Raw genomic sequence first — 17,205 nt, forward strand, 5'->3', positions numbered from 1 at the left:
AATATTTATAAAAATTAAATCGAATCAATTTTGATCAAAAATTAAATTAAACTGAATCGATCTGATTCGATTTGATTCGGTTTGATTCGATTCAATTTAATCGATTTTGATTTTTAATAATTTTTTATTTTTTACACTTTATTTTTTAATTTTTTAAAATTTAATTAAAATATTTTAATTTTAATATAATTTAATTTCTCTATATTATTAAAAATAACATATTATTATTACTAATCAATTCGGTTTGATTTTTTTGATTTTTTTATTAAAATCAAACCGAACTGAAATAACTGAAATTTCTGAAATTAAAAATTGAATCGAACTGAATCAAATTAAATTAAATAAAAAAATCAAACCGAATTTTTAAATTAATTCGATTCAATCGATTTTTTCGATTTAAACTGAATATTGTTGACCCTAACTTATACTATTTTTAATTTACCATTTACACACCAATTAAAAAAAATTAAATATATTAAATTTTAACTATAATAACGTAAAATTGTAATTTTTTTCTAATTTAAACATATTACCTTAAAAATTAGCTATAAAATTAAGATTTTTTCATTCAAAATTTAAATTTTGATCGTAAACGTAAAATTATATATTTTTAATAATTTTGTTATTTATTATTAGGTGTTATATTTAATTGAATTTTAAACTAATTTTAATATATTTAACTAAAGTTTAATGATTGATTTAGTGAATTATGAAGTATTAACTCATTGCTTAAACAATTAACTAATCAAATCAATCTCACCGTCGAATCAATCTCTGAGGTCAAAATTAATAATTAACAAAAACAGCAACAACCAAATTTTCTTTTTGAGGTCTCCAACCAAATCAAACTGCTACAATCATACTAAGGATTTTATTATATTAAATAATTAGTTATGATATGACAAAAAATTAGGATCAATGGGAAAATGAATTCAAAAAAAAATTAATTTTTTAAATAAATTAATTATTTATCAAATAGATACGAGCATAATTAAAGTTTTTTTTTTTGAGATTTGATTTTTAAATTACAATGTTTTATGGATAACCATTTTAAATTTATAAAATGTTAAATATGTTTTTAGTTGGTAGATTTATTTTATAATTTTTCGATAAATTTATTTCGAAGCATTGGTATTTATTTTTATTTAGGTAAAATTTATTTAAAGTGATTTCTTAATAAATTTTAAATTTTATATTAAAATAAAATTTATATTATATTTATATTATGAATTTATCAAAATTTTATGAATTAATAAATTAAAAATATACATTAATTAGATTAAATCTTATAATTTGCAGTGATCAATGATGTTATATATTTTATTGAAATTAATTATTTACTCTATATTTTTAAAATTAATAAATTAAAAGCATCTTCATATTTTTTAAAATTGAAATTAAAATTTTTAATAATTTTATTATCTTTATATTTTAATTTAGTTTTTTTTAAATAATCATAATTAATTTTAATAAACACGTGAATAATGAGTTAACAATAAAGTAATAATTTTATCGTCATGTAAAATGACGGGAGGAATATTCCTAGGAAAGTAAGCCGCCATTTCAATAGCCTTTCTGGCTAAGTGCATTCCTTTAAAAATAGGGGCCCACCATTACCACCGCACCCAACATTCTGGCCTTTAATAAAAATAAAAAAATAAACAAAAATCGACTTTAGCCAATAAATATAAGAATTTATTAAACCTATTAAAAGTTAATTTAAAATTAGACATTTCAAATCAAAATAATACCAAAATGGATTTTAGGGTTAAAATTGGATAAGGTTTTAAAGGAGCAACATTTTGTTTTCTTCGAATTGCAATAAATCGAATCGGAATTATTAAAAACCAATCTGCACATATTAAATTGAAAAATCAAACCAAACCAGAGTTTCTTCTGCAGAAAGCAGTATATAGATGTATGTAATCATATCAACATCATAATCATAGAGTGGGAAATACTAATAGTTTACATCTTATCAGCATTCTAAGTGTCTAACTTGAAATGGGTACAAAGTATTTCTACTTGAGAATTTAAGTAACATTTGTCTGGGAGAGAATGATCTCCAAAATTTCATGCCCTCCAAAGGAAATCTAATAAGGTACACTGTACACACAAGCCTCAACATCAACAACACACCGCAGAGTCGAGAAAGCACGTTAATCAATGCAAATGCTAATATTTCTAAGCATTGCTAGCAAATTTAGGCTTTCTCTTTAGCTGGAGTAGCTATCAAATGATGCAATGTTGCTGCCTGGATCACAGCACTTGGATTTGAATCCTTAACCCGCAGAGACCCTGATCGGCCCAGACTAAAACTCCGATCAACATTGCTTCTCATCCAGTGTCGCAATGGCCGTGGAAGGTGTCGCAGTAACCGGGTTGAACTCACCAGTAAGATAACACCTACCATGATGAGTAGCCTGCAAAGATACAATTTTCTAGTAAATAACATAAAGCAAAAATCTCTATGCTATCTAACATCCTAATAAGCACATCAATTTTCTAAGTCAGATCTAATAACAATACTGCAAAAAGGGGGGGGGGGGGGGGGGGGTCATGAATATACACTAGTCGCACCACATCATCTAGGAAAAGCAATTTTTTCATAGAAATTATGCCAGAAATAGACATTATGATAAAATCAGCAAACAAGGCCTTCAAATCAGATGTCAAAAACAGTCACAGTTTCTCTTCCTCTTTATAAAACTATCTTCTTCCTTTTCTTTATCCTAAAAAAAATATAAGAAAAAGAGAGAGAATTCTACTGAATAGGGCTCCTTCAGTTCTCACCAGTGTACAATCACATTTGAAACTGAAGCTTAGTGGCAGATTGTATGCCTAGGAACCCATGACTCTCCAAAACCAAGCTATGACTTAAGATGTTTTCATCTATAAGAGCAGAGAGTAATTCAGTAAAATACAAGTTGTGGCAGAATTACCATCCCAGCAGAAGTGAAAGGCGGGCAGTTGGTGCTGAAGGCAATCGTTCTCCCAACGCCAGCATTCCAGAAAGCACACCAGTCACTATGGATGCTACAGCAGCACATGTAGACACCACAATTGCCCTTCCATGCTTTAGACCACGAGTCTGTTCAAAAGGAACAGCACAATTGGTTTGATTTGTCAATTTTAAATGCACCCAGAAACCCCAATACCAAGCATGCAGTACTTATAGCTCCATATATAAAAGAACACACTAAAAAACGCAGAATCATGTGTTAGAAATGTGTCCACATGAAGGAAGGAGCAGGATAGAAAAATATAATCACTTCCCTTAATTCCCCCCTTCTGTTTCTGTAGCAAGAGTGAGAGACAATTCCACTTAACCATGATATTCTTAATGTGGCAATATATTATACTTTGAGCAAAAACACTAAAATATCAGGAACAAAGCAACATCAATATCCTGGTCCAGCCAAGGCTTCAGAGTACCTGGTAATAAAATCCTGTTCCACTGCAGCATATACTGATTGAGATGCATATGGGAATCAACATCCTTGGGAAACCCTGCTCCAAGAAAACAAATCCCATCTTTGATATCACCGAGGCCATCCTGCAATTGGATAGATTAACTTTACATCAAGATCTTAACTTTAAGCCTACCTCAACAGAAGTGAAATTGAGATCTGAATTTCAAATCAAAATCTTTAACTCTATGAATTGAGGATCAAGTCAAATTATTCACATCATAGGATTCAGTTCAACGATTTCCAATAAATTCCAACTCCATTATACATTTAAAAGGTAATGCTGGGAAATGAATCTTCAATACAAATATTGGATATGATTATGGCCAACTGCTCTTGAGGCATGTCATCTGTGTGGGCCTTAGTGCCACCAAGATCCATTATCTTCAAGATACAATTTCAATTCCAACAACGTTTCTTTTTTTTCTCTTTTGAAGGAACAGTATTTTCAATTCACCTGTCCATTGAATTGTGTTCCAGAAAAAACAATGCCAGCATAAATCATCAGGAAATAGTTTCTTTGATTGAAGGGAAAAATGAAAGCTGATCAAAGCTTATGCCAGATACATGGACCACGGTATCAAAAATGGTCAATTCTGTTTAAAAATGTTATAAATGAATATGTTCCACAAGCAAGAAAAACATTTTCTTACAGCAGACACCTTTAATTATTGGCGTAAAGTTATTGTGAAATTCATTAAAATGACAATTAAGCTCTACCACATTACATCCAGCAAATCAGAGAGTCCCATTTCTTAAACTTGCCACAGCAAACATTATATAGCCATTTGATATTTGACTATATGGATTCTATTAATGCATTTTGGCTTTTAGATTTTCCTATATAATAGAAGAGTCAACTCTGAACAAGAAATTATCCACATGAAGTTGGTGGAAACTTACCCAAATAAAATGCCAGATTCCAAGCCATATATAATTTCTTCAATAACTTCATATTCCATCTGCATGACAGATATTCTCAATGGGTGAGAGGACGTGAAGAGACAAAAACAAGTAACTTCTCAAAGTATCAACATGAACAAACAGCAATTACCGTCTCCTGTTCTCTTCGTTGACATTTGCAGACACGAAGCCATCCATTAAGGACTACCTAATTCAAGAATAACAATAGTTTGCATGAGTCTAATCATATTTAGAAATAGCAGCATAAGTCATTTTCAATAATGCAAAGCACTGTCATGAGGCCTATAAGTTCTAGCATGAATGCAATGACACAATTGAGATGTAAAAGCACAGAAGCAAAACTCCTCTACACCAGTAACTTTTGATCCACTGTTTAAGGAAGGAAATTACAAGATAGTACTAGTCTTCAGTCTTTTTGCATAGATTTAATACTCTTAAGAGTCAAATATCATCCCAATGGTTGGATGCGTATGATCAAGTGCATCAGCTACAAATTTCTAGAAGTTCACTTGAGAATCTGATAGAATTTATGCATTCATTGGTCAAGCTAAGGGCTTTGGATTTAGAATTTATGCATTCATTGGTCAAGCTAAGGCCTTTGGATTCCTCCATTCCCTCTAGTCACTTAAATTCTTAAAATAAAGGGATATATCCTTCAAGTTTGCAAGATCAGCATCTGAAGACATATAGGACCTGGTGTAGTCATATATGCTTATGCAATATATGTATGTATAAACAAATCAGCATCCACTAACATAAGATGGCGCAAAGTTTGAGGTACCTACAAACAAGATGGCAACAATAAATGCCAGATATGGTAACTGGAAAACAGATACGGAAGAAGCCTCCTGCTCCTCACCTCCAGCACCAACTCCTGCCATTGCCCAAAAATGAAGAGGTAATCAGCCAAATACATAAGAAATTGAACCCATAATGTTTACTTTCAGGGAGTTGAACTCGCATAACCAGCTTAATTTATTATTTTGTCAAGAATTGCAATGGAGAACAAAAAAAGAAACTCCATTCTATAGGGCAAGGCTTGCAACAATGAGAAATCACTGATTACTCAGATTTTTTAATGCAATTCATAAAGCATACAGTATATCACAAATATGGAAAATATATGATGAGAAAAATAGGTATTCATTTGATTTTACTAAGAAAGACAACTGTTGTATGAGGATTCAAGAAAGTTCCCCATTGAAACATCATCATTTCTAACAATTAACCAAGAGAGCCATGAAGGTTTTACATACCTATGGTGCCAATAGCTGCCAGAGTTATTCCAATCCAATCAATTACATTCATGACTTCTTTTAGGTAAAAATGGGAGAAGACAGAAAGGATCGCAAGACCACATCCAGAAACTGGTTGGATAACAGACACCTGATAAAACATATTCAAGGTTGCTCAGATGACGAATAGATGCATAGTGTCTTAAAACTGGAGATCTACTGATGGTTTAAGAGGTTCAACTCAGTCAAAAACTAATCAAAATTAATTTTTTTCCCAGCAGTTTTTGAGGTGAAAGTTTTTTTAAAAACAATAAATTTTAAAACAACAGCTCATTGAACAGGTTTTCATTTTACCCAGCCTGTCTGGCAGTTTTTACAACACTGGCGCAAAGTCATACCAAACATATTGACTAAGCTCAATACATGTAAATATTTTGACCTCAAAAGCGTAGGAGCCAAATGAGGTCTTGTGCTTAATTCAAAAAGAGTGCCAAGCAACCTTTTGAATCATGCTAAACAAACATTTTAAGCCCGCATTGATAAGTTGCAAATGAAGTTTTCAAATCATTACGGTTAAAAAATGCTGATACGTGCCTTCCCATTTTCATAAATAGAAATAGTAATTCCAAACAAAAATGTTACTCTATCAGAAGTTATGAACATTATGAATTCACTTACAGGAGCTTGTGATAATGCCCTCAACATTAACATTGCTCCACTTATATCCATCAGGAAACCTATGACCCAAGCTTTATTAACAGCATATGCCCTAATCACCTGAAAAGTAATGCAAAATCAATGAAATATGAAAAACTACAAGTCATTTATGACAAGAAAATAATCACGGAAAGAGGCCTCAAAATTACTCATTCCCAACTTCGGGCTCATGGTTCAGTCGCCAAAATAAGCTAGAATTTGATCAAATTCCACAAACACAGAAGAAGCCAACACAAAAAATTGATGGAAAAGCTAAGATTCCCAATATCAACGGAAATTTACCAGTATACAAGTGAGATCTTGAAATTGCAATTAGAAATATGATTCCAATTCCATAAATGGATCCGCAATTAAAAATTTCAATCCTAAGTTGTTCCAAAATGAAGTCAGGAAGGAAACAATCACGAAACAAACCCTTTTTTAGATTATGCTAATGGGAAATCAAACAAAACAGCTAAGAATAAAAGTATTGCAAAAAAGTTCGTTGCTTTGCTATCCAATTCCACAAAATTGGAAATTCCAAAACAACAAATACACATTCCAATCCAATGCCACAAACTTCAAAATCACAAAACAACAAATACACAATGTCCAGAAATGAGGAACAAAGGAAATAAACAAACAAGGAGCAAAAACAGAGGTAAAAGAAAAATGGGTAAAAACCTTGAGCTTGAAAGAAAGAGGAGGCAGAATGATGGTGCCTTTTTTCTGAAGAACCTTGCCGATGTTATTGCCTGCGGCAGCCGCCAACGTTAAACAGATCGATTCCCACATATTATTCCCTCTCTAGCTCTCCCTCTACAATATGAAATCACAAAATATAAACGCAAAGATCTCCCCTTTCCTGATTTTTGGATGGTGTTGTCCAAATTTAAGGTAGGTGGTGGGCTATGAATTGCGATCTTACGCTACCTGGGACCTGCCGTTGTTATCTTATATATGTTTAATTTTGAGAGAATTACTTCTATTGACAGGTTTTTACTAAGTTTAGCGGCTGGAGGAATAGGTGATGGGGCTCCAAACGTGAAGGAAGCATTTTAAACTTGCACGCACTTGCGAGCCTCTCTTTTTTCTTCTTCTTATTTTTCCTTAACCAAATTTGGTTTTTACACAATTTTTTTTATTAACTTTATAAATATATTTATTTCAAAAATATTAAATTTTATTTAATATTATTTAATATTTTATAGAATTTCTTAAAAATAAAATTAAATTAAACAATTTTATAATAATTAATTTATATATTATTATAATATAAAAATAAATAATAATTTTAAAATAATAAAAGAATAAAAATTATGAAAAGAAGAGAATTTTTTTTTTTTTTTAAGATATAACTCATAAATAAAAACCAACAACCATATATCTGAGTTAGAATCCGTAGAGAAGTTTTACAAGAAGGATAAAACCTCCTTCCAACAGTCAAGTGGGCTCCCACCCCTTAAATCAGAAGATCGTAGCATGAAAGGGCAAAGAAACTAGACCTGTATTGCTCTTGGACAATGAAAGAATAAGTGAATTGAGGTTTCAGGTTCTCCACTGAACTTGCACAAATCATTAGCAGCTGGAATAATTGTTTTTAAGTTTTGTATTCGTTGGCAGCTTATCTTGAAGAAGTCTCCAAAGAAAAACTGCCAATTTTGGAGGAAGTTGGAGCCTCCAGATTTGTTTCCACATAGCTCTGTTTGCTGCAATGGTCATGGGACTCGGACCTGCCTGGTTGGAACTGAGACTTCTTTCCTTCATTTCACAGGCTACCCAATACTCTGACTTTATTGAGTAGGAGCCTGAATTGGAAAAATGCCAAACCAGATTGTCATCATCCCTAAACATTGATAAAGGAATGCTCATGATGTTCTTAGCTTCCTCCTCCTCAAAAACTTCCTTGAGTTTGCATATATGCCATGAAAGAGAGCCATTATCAACAAGCTGAGATGCCAAACAAATGGAAGGATTTGCATCTGTTTTAATTTGAGGGTAGTTTGGAAAAGATTTGGGAATCCACCTGTCACTTTTGCAAAAAAATGGAGTTCCCATTATTAAAATTCCACCTGATACCTTCCTCTAAAATCTGTCTTCCCCAAAGAATGCTTTGCCAAGCCTAAGATGGTTGAGATCCGTACTTAGCTTGCATAAAAGATGAAAAAGGAAAATACTAGCCCTTAAGAACACGTTCCATGAGAGAATTTGGATTAGAAATAATGCGCCATCCCTGTTTGGTCAAGAGAGCCATGTTAAACTTTTCCAAATCTCTATAGCCTAATCCTTCCTGTAACTTTGGTTTGCACATTTTATTCCAAGCTATCCAATGAATTCGCTTTTCCTGATCTCTTTGCCTCCACCAAAAGTTAGCTGTGAGACTATTAATAGAATGACAAAAGGTAGCTGGGAGTCTGAAACAACTCATGTGGATAGCGAAAGCAACAGCTTTGATAAGAACCTCTTTACCTGCATGTGATAACAATCTCTCCTTCCATCCCAAAATTTTGCTCTGAATTTTGGCTTTGAGTGACTCAAAAGTTTCCGTTTTGGATCTAGAGATAAGAGCAGGAAGTCCCAAAAATTTGTCCTGACCACCCACCTTTCAATCTGCAGGAAGGAAGCAATATGGTCTCTTAGGGCTCTTGGTGTATTATGAGTAAAGAAAATAGCTGATTTACTAAAGTTAACCAGCTGACCACTATTCATAGAGTATTTATGCAAGAGAGAGTGAATGATCCTTGCTTTTGTGATGGTTGCCTTAGAGAAGATGATAGAATCATCGGCAAAAAGAAGATGTTTCACTGATGGGCCTCTTGTGCAAATTGAAATTCCACTAATGTTAAGAGTTATGAAGCAAGTGAGAAAAGCCTTCGACACAAGAGATAAAGGAAGGGTGATAGCGGATCGCCTTGTCTAAGTTCCTTAGTAGGCTTGATCAATCCCAATTTATGCCCATTAACCTGAACTGAATATGAGACTATAGACACACATTCCATTATCCATGAAATCCAAATTTCATGAAAGCCCTTACACCTTAACATATGTTCCAAGAAGGCCCATTCCACACATTCATAAGCTTTGTCGATGTCAAGTTTCAGCGCAAAACTATAATTCTTTCCCTTTCGTCAATCTTTTAAATGGTGCATCACCTCATGGCTAACAACAATGTTATCTGAGATAAGCTTGCCTTTGATTTTATACAGCACATTGCAAAGACCAATTGGTCTTAAATCTTTCATAGTGTGTACCTGTTTAACTTTTGGGATCACAGTGATGATTGTATAGTTTAGACTCTTGAGCATTCTACCTCCCTGGAAAAAACTGAGAATCGCATCAGTGATTTCATCTCCAATTACATTCCAGTAATCCTGATAGAAGTGCCCCATCCCCATCCTCGCCTAGGGCTTGGGTGGGATTAATAGAAAAAGCTACCTTCTGAATTTCTTCTCTGCTGATCAATTCACTACCTTCTGAATTTCTTCTCTGCTGATCAATTCAATCAACTGCATATTCATATCCCAATCTGTCTGGTTCTTCATGACTTCAAGCTGATTTTGTAAATTGTGACTGCTTGATCTCGAATTCTGAGTTTTATTTTTCCTCCAGTTGAACAACATGCTATGACATTTCTTAATTTTTTTAGTAACTCTGAACATGCTAGATCCCACCTCTTGAAGTTGCCAAGAAGAGCATATTAAGTTCTCAGCTTTCCTATTTCCCAGCCACCTAGCATCAAAGAAAAAAAAAGGGCTTTTGGCTTTGTACCATTGTCATCTAAACTCAGATAAATAGGCCTGTGGTTAGAACATGTATCCTCTAAATGACGTACCATTGAATTAGGATAATAACTGAACCATGATGAATTGCTTAGATATCGGTCAGTCCTTTCCCTTATATTGGCCTTGCCTCCTCTTCTATTATTTCAGGTGAAAGGTGGTCCTATATAATCGAGATTATGAACTCTCAAGGCATCGATAAAATTTCTGAAGTTCTGCACTTTAAAAGAAAAATGGATGTCTCCTCCTTGTTTCTCATTTGGATGAAGAAAGGAATTAAAATCTCCAGCCAAGAGAAGACCGTCTCTAAGATGACTATTCCAAGAGATAATCTTCATTTGGGTGCTTGGGACCATTTTGGGCTAGTTTCCTCCACCCTTTGCAGCTAAGAAAAAGGACGAGAAGTCCCAAGGCATGCTCTCTTAGAGAAACTTTCTTTCTCTGGAACTGTCTTTCTCTTTTCATGATCATTGAGTGCCTCTTCCTGCGATAATTCTCTTATACTTCTGAGTTTGAATTCATTTTTGCTCGAGCAAGTCTCTTCCAGCTCCCCCTGTTCTTAGAAGGTACCTGCTCAACAAGCTATGAAACATCTGAAGCTTGATTAGGTGTCTCCTTAACTCCCAGCTGGGTTTCTGCAACCTCCGGATGAAATAATTCTATAGCAATAGGAATCAATTGATCCAAAGTCATTATAGCTTCCGGCCCAATAATTCCAGAAGGAATTTGTAAAGGAGATCATCTGTTGGCCCATTCATCTTTCCTAATCTCCCATTTACTCAGTTTTTTAGGCTCAGTACTAGTTAGTGGGCCTTCTCGAGTGGGTCCTGCCAACCCATCATGGGAGGTAAGTGCCAACTAGTCCATCTGAAAGAGAGTTGCAAATCATTCTTCGTCATTTGTCTCAATAGTTGTCTTCTCCAAATTAAATGCCTCGACAATTTGAATAATGAGCAGATGATGCAATACATTAAAAAGCTGCAAGCAACCCTCAAACAGTATAAGATTTGAGAGAATGCCTCATTCATGGCTCCCAGGATAAGGGAGGAAACATCTTTTGAAACTCTAAAGACTTGGACAAAGGTAGCTCACATGTGCCCTGTCAGAGGAAATCCTTGCAGAGACCTTTCCCACAAAATTCAAGCTGCCTAGTTTGGATAAGTACGATAGGATGGTAGAACTCCGGAGCCATCTAGCTATCTTTTGGACTATGATGTAACTTCAGGATGTTAACGATTTTTTGTAGTGCCGAGTCTTCCCATCCACCCACAAAGGTTTGGCTCAGAAATAGTACCAGCATTTGAGTCCATGTTCTATCAATAGTTTTACTCAACTTACCATGTTGTTTAAGGCTAAATTCATTATTTTTATACCTCTTAAAAATCTCTCTTTAAACTTATAGAAAATCTATTAAGGAAAGGGCGGGTCTTTAAAAAGTTTTATCTCACATTTCAATGTTGAAGCGATTTAGATTGAAGAACTAAATCATGAAATAGCATGTGAGGCACTAAAGGAAGGGATTCATAATATAAAATTCATGGATTCATTAATCAAGAACCCAACAACCACTTATCAGCAATTAATACACAAGGCACAAAAGTACATATGATTGGATGATGAAGTCCATGCACTAAGAGAGGATAAGAGGACAAGTCAAAGTAAAACCCAGAAGCTAGAAAGGAGAGGCTATGAAGGAGATCGGAAGAATTATCCCGTATTCCGAAGGAGGGAAGACCGAGGCAAATATAAAAATTATACTCCCTTAAATGATTAATGTACATATATTTTGATATAGATCAAGAAGAATGACAAAGATGTCAGATGGCCTTCTAATCTCAACCTTGATAAATCCAGTAGGTGGGACAGGATGAAATACTGTTGATTCCATGAAGATCATGGACACACAATGGAGGAATGCCAGCAATTGAAGGATGAAATTGAAAGACTGATAAGGGGTGGCACACTCCGAAAGTTTGCCAGGAAAGATAGAGGACAAGAGACCCGAGCTTGAGGTAAGAATACCAGAAAATATTGTTGATAATGAACTCATTAGGGTTATACATGTGATTGCAAGTGGTCCTAATGATTGCAAGGGAAAGAACAAGTGCACCTCTGAGGATGTCTTGTCTATAAAGCAAGAACCATGGACGAAACAAGAGGTAAAATTCGAGTCGATTGACAGGATGACAGAAACTCTGCACAATGACCCATTAGTTATAAGCGTTTGGTTGAACAGGTATGATATAAGCCGAGTCTTAGCAGACACAGGTAGCTCCATTAACCTTCTCACTTAGAAGTTTTTAATAAGTTAGGTTCAGATAAAAATAATCTTGCTAAAGTTTCATAACCGTTAATGGGACTAGGGACAAAACTGTGGCAATTTTTGGCACCACTAATCTCCCACTTGTGCTGGGGGAGGAGAAGTACAAGCGTGAATTATATGCAGAATTCACGGTGGTAGATATTCCACCTGCCTATAATGTTATACTCGGGAGCCCGGACTTAAACTGCCACAGGATAGTAATTAACATAGGTATTTTGTGTTTAAAGTTTCTAGCACCAGGGGAATTGGCGATTGTTCGAGCCAGGTAGAAGTCAACACAAGAATGCTATAGGCACTCCATAAAAAACCTCAAAAAAGCAATGATGTTGATTGATTTGATGGAAAAACTAGACTCACATATGAAGTCAGAACCAGCAGACTTGATGGAGGAAATCCTCTTGGAAGCAGATAAAAAGGTGCATTTTGTAACTGCATTGAGTAGTGTAATAAAAGATAATATGGTAAAATTACTAAAATGGAGAATGACCACCTTTGCTTGGTATCTAGAGGATGTAACAGGTATAGACCCAATTTTAATCACCCACAAGCTGTTTGTTGATGAGCAAATAAAACTGATACAACAAAAGAAAATAAAGTTTGCCCCGGAGAGACAACAGGTGATTAGGGAAGAAGTTAAAAAACTTTTGACTGCAAGTTTAATAAACGAATTCCAATATCCTATATGGCTTGTCAATATAGTATTGACCAAAATGGCAAACGGAAAATGGAGGATGTACGTGGACTTCACCGATCTAAATAAGGCATGTCTGCAGGATCATTATCCACTCCCATCCATCGATAGGTTAGTAGATTCTAGCTCATGTCACACTGTGGTCTCTTTTTTAAATGTCATTTTAGAATACCATCAGATCCTTATGGATCCTGAGGATGCCGAGAAGATCGCTTTCATCACGGATGAAGGGGTTTTTTTTATAAGGTGATGTCATTCGAGTTAAAAAATACATGGGCAAACTATCAAAGACTAGTGTCAAGTATTTTTAAGGATCTAGTAGGGATAATAGTGGAAGTGTACATTGATGACATGGTGGTGAAGAGCTGAACCTTAGAAGATCACCCAGGTGATATTCAGATGGTTTTTGACATGCTGGATAAGGCAGATATGAAACTCAACTCTAAAAAATGCACTTTTGGGGTAAGAGCTGATAAGTTTTTAAGGTACATTGTCTTCGAAAGAGGCATAGGAGCAAATCCTAACAAAATTAAAGCCATACAATGCATGGAAGTACTTAAGTGCATAAACGATATAAAGAAACTAAATGGGCGGGTTACAGCTCTTGGTCGATTCATATCTTGCTCAGCCAAGAGGTGTCTCCCGTTCTTTAAAACATTAAAAAGGAAAAATCAGTTTAGGGAGAGGGGGAAGAGTGCGTTGAGGCCTTCTATAATTTGAAAAATTTCTTATCAAGCCCATCTTTTCTAAGCTCACCCATCAAAGGCAAGGTTTTGTTTTATATTTATCTGTTACATAGGAAACAATAAGCTCGGTGCTTGTACAAGAAGACAAGAGAAAGCAAAACCCTGTCTATTATACTAGCCAAGTCTTGAAGGGGGTAGAGTAAATTATCTCCCTCTTGAGAAATTGGCCTTTGTAGTTTTAATGTCTGTCATAAAACTATGACTTTATTTCGAGTCCATACTATAAAGGTAATGACAAACTACCCTTTTCAAAAGGTACTTCACAGGACAGAGCTCTCAGGGCGATTATCCATCTAGGTCATTATACCATCATCCTATGACATCAGGTACATTCCTAGAAATGCAATAAAAGCCCAAGCTTTAGCTAACTTTATAGTAGAAATGAAACTACCCATTAAGACCTCTAAACCAATGGTTGAAGAATGAAAGTTGTGGGTGGATGGTGCCCATGGAGTCAGGGGTTCTAGAATAGGAATTCTCCTACAAAGCTAGACGAGAATAAAGCTATGGTATGCAATCAAACTTGCCTTAAATGCCACGAATAATGTGGCCAAATACGAGGTCGTGATCATAGCACTTAGGATCATTGTGGAAATAGGCATGCAAAAGTCTATTATTTTTAGTGACTCATAATTGGTTGTGTAATACCCGGCTAAAGTCTGGCACCGTAATTCCTACTGCTCGGTGGAATCTCGGATGTCGGAATCCTCTAGAAGGGTAAGAAGTGTGTTTTTCTACATGATTTTCATAAGTTTTAATGTTTTAAGTGTAAAGAAGATGAATTTTTGAAAGAAAAGAACCAAGGAAGAAAAGTTAGGTTCGGCCGCCGAAAGTGACGTTCGGCTGTCGAACATGCATGGCTTTTAGCATCACGTTTGGCCGCCGAAGGTGGTATGGCCAGCCACCTATAAAAGGCCCTAGGTCGGTGAATGGATAAGATTTTTCTTTCCATTTCCACGGACAGAGGTGAGACCATGATCTTCCTTGGGTGATCTTCATGTTTTCTCCAAATCTTTCAAAGTTTTGATAAGTTTTCATGTTGTTTTGAAGCTTTTGAGCTAAAAACCAAAGTTTTGACGCTTGGAGACTTTGAGAGAGAGTTACTCCATATCTCCACGTTAAGATCACCTATCCTCTAGATCTTCAAGAGGTAAGTGTAGATCCTTAATTTCTTTTCATGTTTTATGAAGGTTTTATAGAGTTTTATGGGTAGAGATGCATGATTAGGTTGAGTAGGGTTTTTGGTTGATTGTTGGTGAAAGCATGTTGATGTGTTGAGTTGTGATGTTTGGTGGGGTTTTAAGGTAGTTTTGGACCCCTTTGTGCATGTACTTGAGTATATGCTTGTTGTTGAGTTGTTGGTTGCATGTTGAGTGAAGTTTGGTGAAGTTTTGCATGAAGAGGAGCAGGGTTCTGCCTTACTGGAGAACCCAGTTTCGGCCGCCAAAGGAAAGTTCGGCCGCCGAACATGCTAAGGAGGTGGTTTCGGCTGCCTAAGCTCGCCCCCGAAAGTTTGGACTTTCAGCTCTGGAGGGGGTTTCGGCCGCCGAAGGTTGGGGACTTTCGTCTCTGGAAAGGACTCTCGGCAGCCGAAGGTGCCGCCGAAAATGCCTGAGTTTCGGCTCTGGAGGGACTTTCGGCCGCCGAACCTGCCGCCGAAAGTGCCCTGTCCAGCCTTCTTTTGCATGTTTTCCTTGATTGTTTTAGGATGTTTTAGGGGGGTTTTTGGGGAGTTTTATAGAGATGTTCTTGAGTTAGTTTGGTCCCTCATTTGAGTCCACCTGTGTAGGAACGGACCAGAGAAACCGAAGAGATCAACAGTGTTAGCTGCTTCAGAGTGTTCAGAGTCAGTACAGAGTTAGCCAGAGGTGAGTTGAACTAAACTTAATCCTTTTAATTAAGAAATTAAATGCTTTTAGCATGTTTTATGCACCATGATTATGCAATAGGTTGATTGCATTAGAATTCACTAATATGTGCATTGCATTATTTATTGTATTTGCGGACGGACATAGAGTTGATTTCATTAGCCCTCCCAGTAAAGTCCTGAGGAGCCCCATTGAGGGCCGGGCACAGTAAAGTCCTGAGGAGCCCCGAGAGGGTCGGGCACAGAGTACTTTTGTACTATTGATTGTATAATAAAGTCCTAAGGAGCTCCTTCGCGGGTCGGGCATTGAGGGATTTTTGATTCAGTCCGTTCAGTATGTAATTACTTGTGATGTGATGCATTTCATGTGAGCATGTTTATTAACATGTTTTTATGATTCTATTCACTGGGCTAGTATAGCTCACCCCTCTCCCTTAACCCCAGTCTTGCAGGATCAGAGTACAGGGGGAGTTCAGCAGAGTATATGAAGAGTAAAGAGTTGTGTAATAGCATAGTGTGGACATGTAATATTGTAAAGAGCTGTTTTAGTAGTGTATAGATTAGAGTAGTGTGCTGACCCATATGTTTTGTAAATCCCTTTTTGTATACATGGTCTGTTTATGTACATGTTTTATTGATAAGCATGAAAACCAGGCTTAACATATTAAGATTTTAACCCGTCTAGAGCAATGATGAGAGCTCTAGTAAGGGGTTTTGTAGTACAGAGATAGTGCATGCACAGGTTGAGCCTTGGTACAAAGCAAAGTTTTATGTTTTTACAAAAAATGTATGATCATGTATGGGAGTTTACAGGTACAAAGAGAGTATAGCAAGCTTGCTATGGGTCCCGGCGACCTTAAGTCGATCTGGATCCTAGCGCCGGTAGTGGTCCGGTTTTCGGGTCGTTACAGATTGTTAATTAGTGTCAGGGATAGTTCAACTTTTGGGACTCAAGTCTCGTTTAGGTATGAATAAAAAGTTCAATTCTTAATAACAAGGATCAAGGGCAGGCATGGTGACTGTGAACTTCATCAAGTGGCCAGAAGTGACAGTGAAGAGGCTGATTAATTGGCAAAAATGGCAACAACAAGAGAGCAGCACTTGACTCAGCCGCTCCAGTTTGAAGCCCTATAGACTCTAGTGATCAATGAAGAAGAGATTCCGCCAATTGAGGAGAGAGAATTATGGATACTTAGGTATACAGATTTCTGACGTAGGACGAGTTGCTAGCAAATGATTTAATGGCTAAACTGTAATAAGAAAATCTTCTAGATATGCGCTAATAAATGGTTGGTTGGACAGAAGATCATCAACTCAGCAATGGTTACAATGCGTAATGGAGGATGATGGCAGGAGTATCCTCAGATATATCAATGAAAGAGACTGTGGAAGTTATTAAGGAGCTTGGACGATTATTCGAAAAGCACTCAGATAAGTATATTATTGGCCAACAGTTATGCAAGAAGCAAAAGAG

At 35.8% G+C, this 17,205-nt stretch overlaps 1 protein-coding gene across 1 annotated transcript; it reads right to left on the reverse strand.

Moving 5' to 3' along the window:
- Nucleotides 1-1,898: 1,898 nt before the first annotated feature.
- LOC110610338 (probable magnesium transporter NIPA9) lies at nt 1,899-7,378 on the reverse strand. The gene is made up of 9 exons (XM_021750214.2): nt 7,010-7,378; nt 6,308-6,406; nt 5,651-5,780; nt 5,180-5,268; nt 4,525-4,581; nt 4,374-4,432; nt 3,436-3,556; nt 2,943-3,091; nt 1,899-2,423 (listed from the first exon to the last, which is right to left on the reverse strand). The coding sequence occupies exons 1-9, from the start codon at nt 7,118-7,120 to the stop codon at nt 2,204-2,206; spliced, it is 1,035 nt and encodes a 344-aa protein (XP_021605906.1). The 5' UTR covers nt 7,121-7,378; the 3' UTR covers nt 1,899-2,203.
- Between the last annotated feature and the right edge of the window lie 9,827 nt (nt 7,379-17,205).

The sequence above is a fragment of the Manihot esculenta genome, chromosome 3, assembly GCF_001659605.2.
Source record: "Manihot esculenta cultivar AM560-2 chromosome 3, M.esculenta_v8, whole genome shotgun sequence".
Classification (NCBI taxonomy): Eukaryota; Viridiplantae; Streptophyta; class Magnoliopsida; order Malpighiales; family Euphorbiaceae; genus Manihot; species Manihot esculenta.

Bases quoted from the DNA above. Each gene is read 5' to 3' on its own strand.
- LOC110610338 (XM_021750214.2), bottom strand. From the start codon at position 7,120: ATGTGGGAATCGATCTGTTTAACGTTGGCGGCTGCCGCAGGCAATAAC. The intron at 4,433-4,524 runs GTAATTGCTGTT...TCTGTCATGCAG, and splicing joins AACGAAGAGAACAGGAGACG to ATGGAATATGAAGTTATTGA. The intron at 2,424-2,942 runs GTAATTCTGCCA...GTATCTTTGCAG, and splicing joins CTTTCACTTCTGCTGGGATG to GCTACTCATCATGGTAGGTG.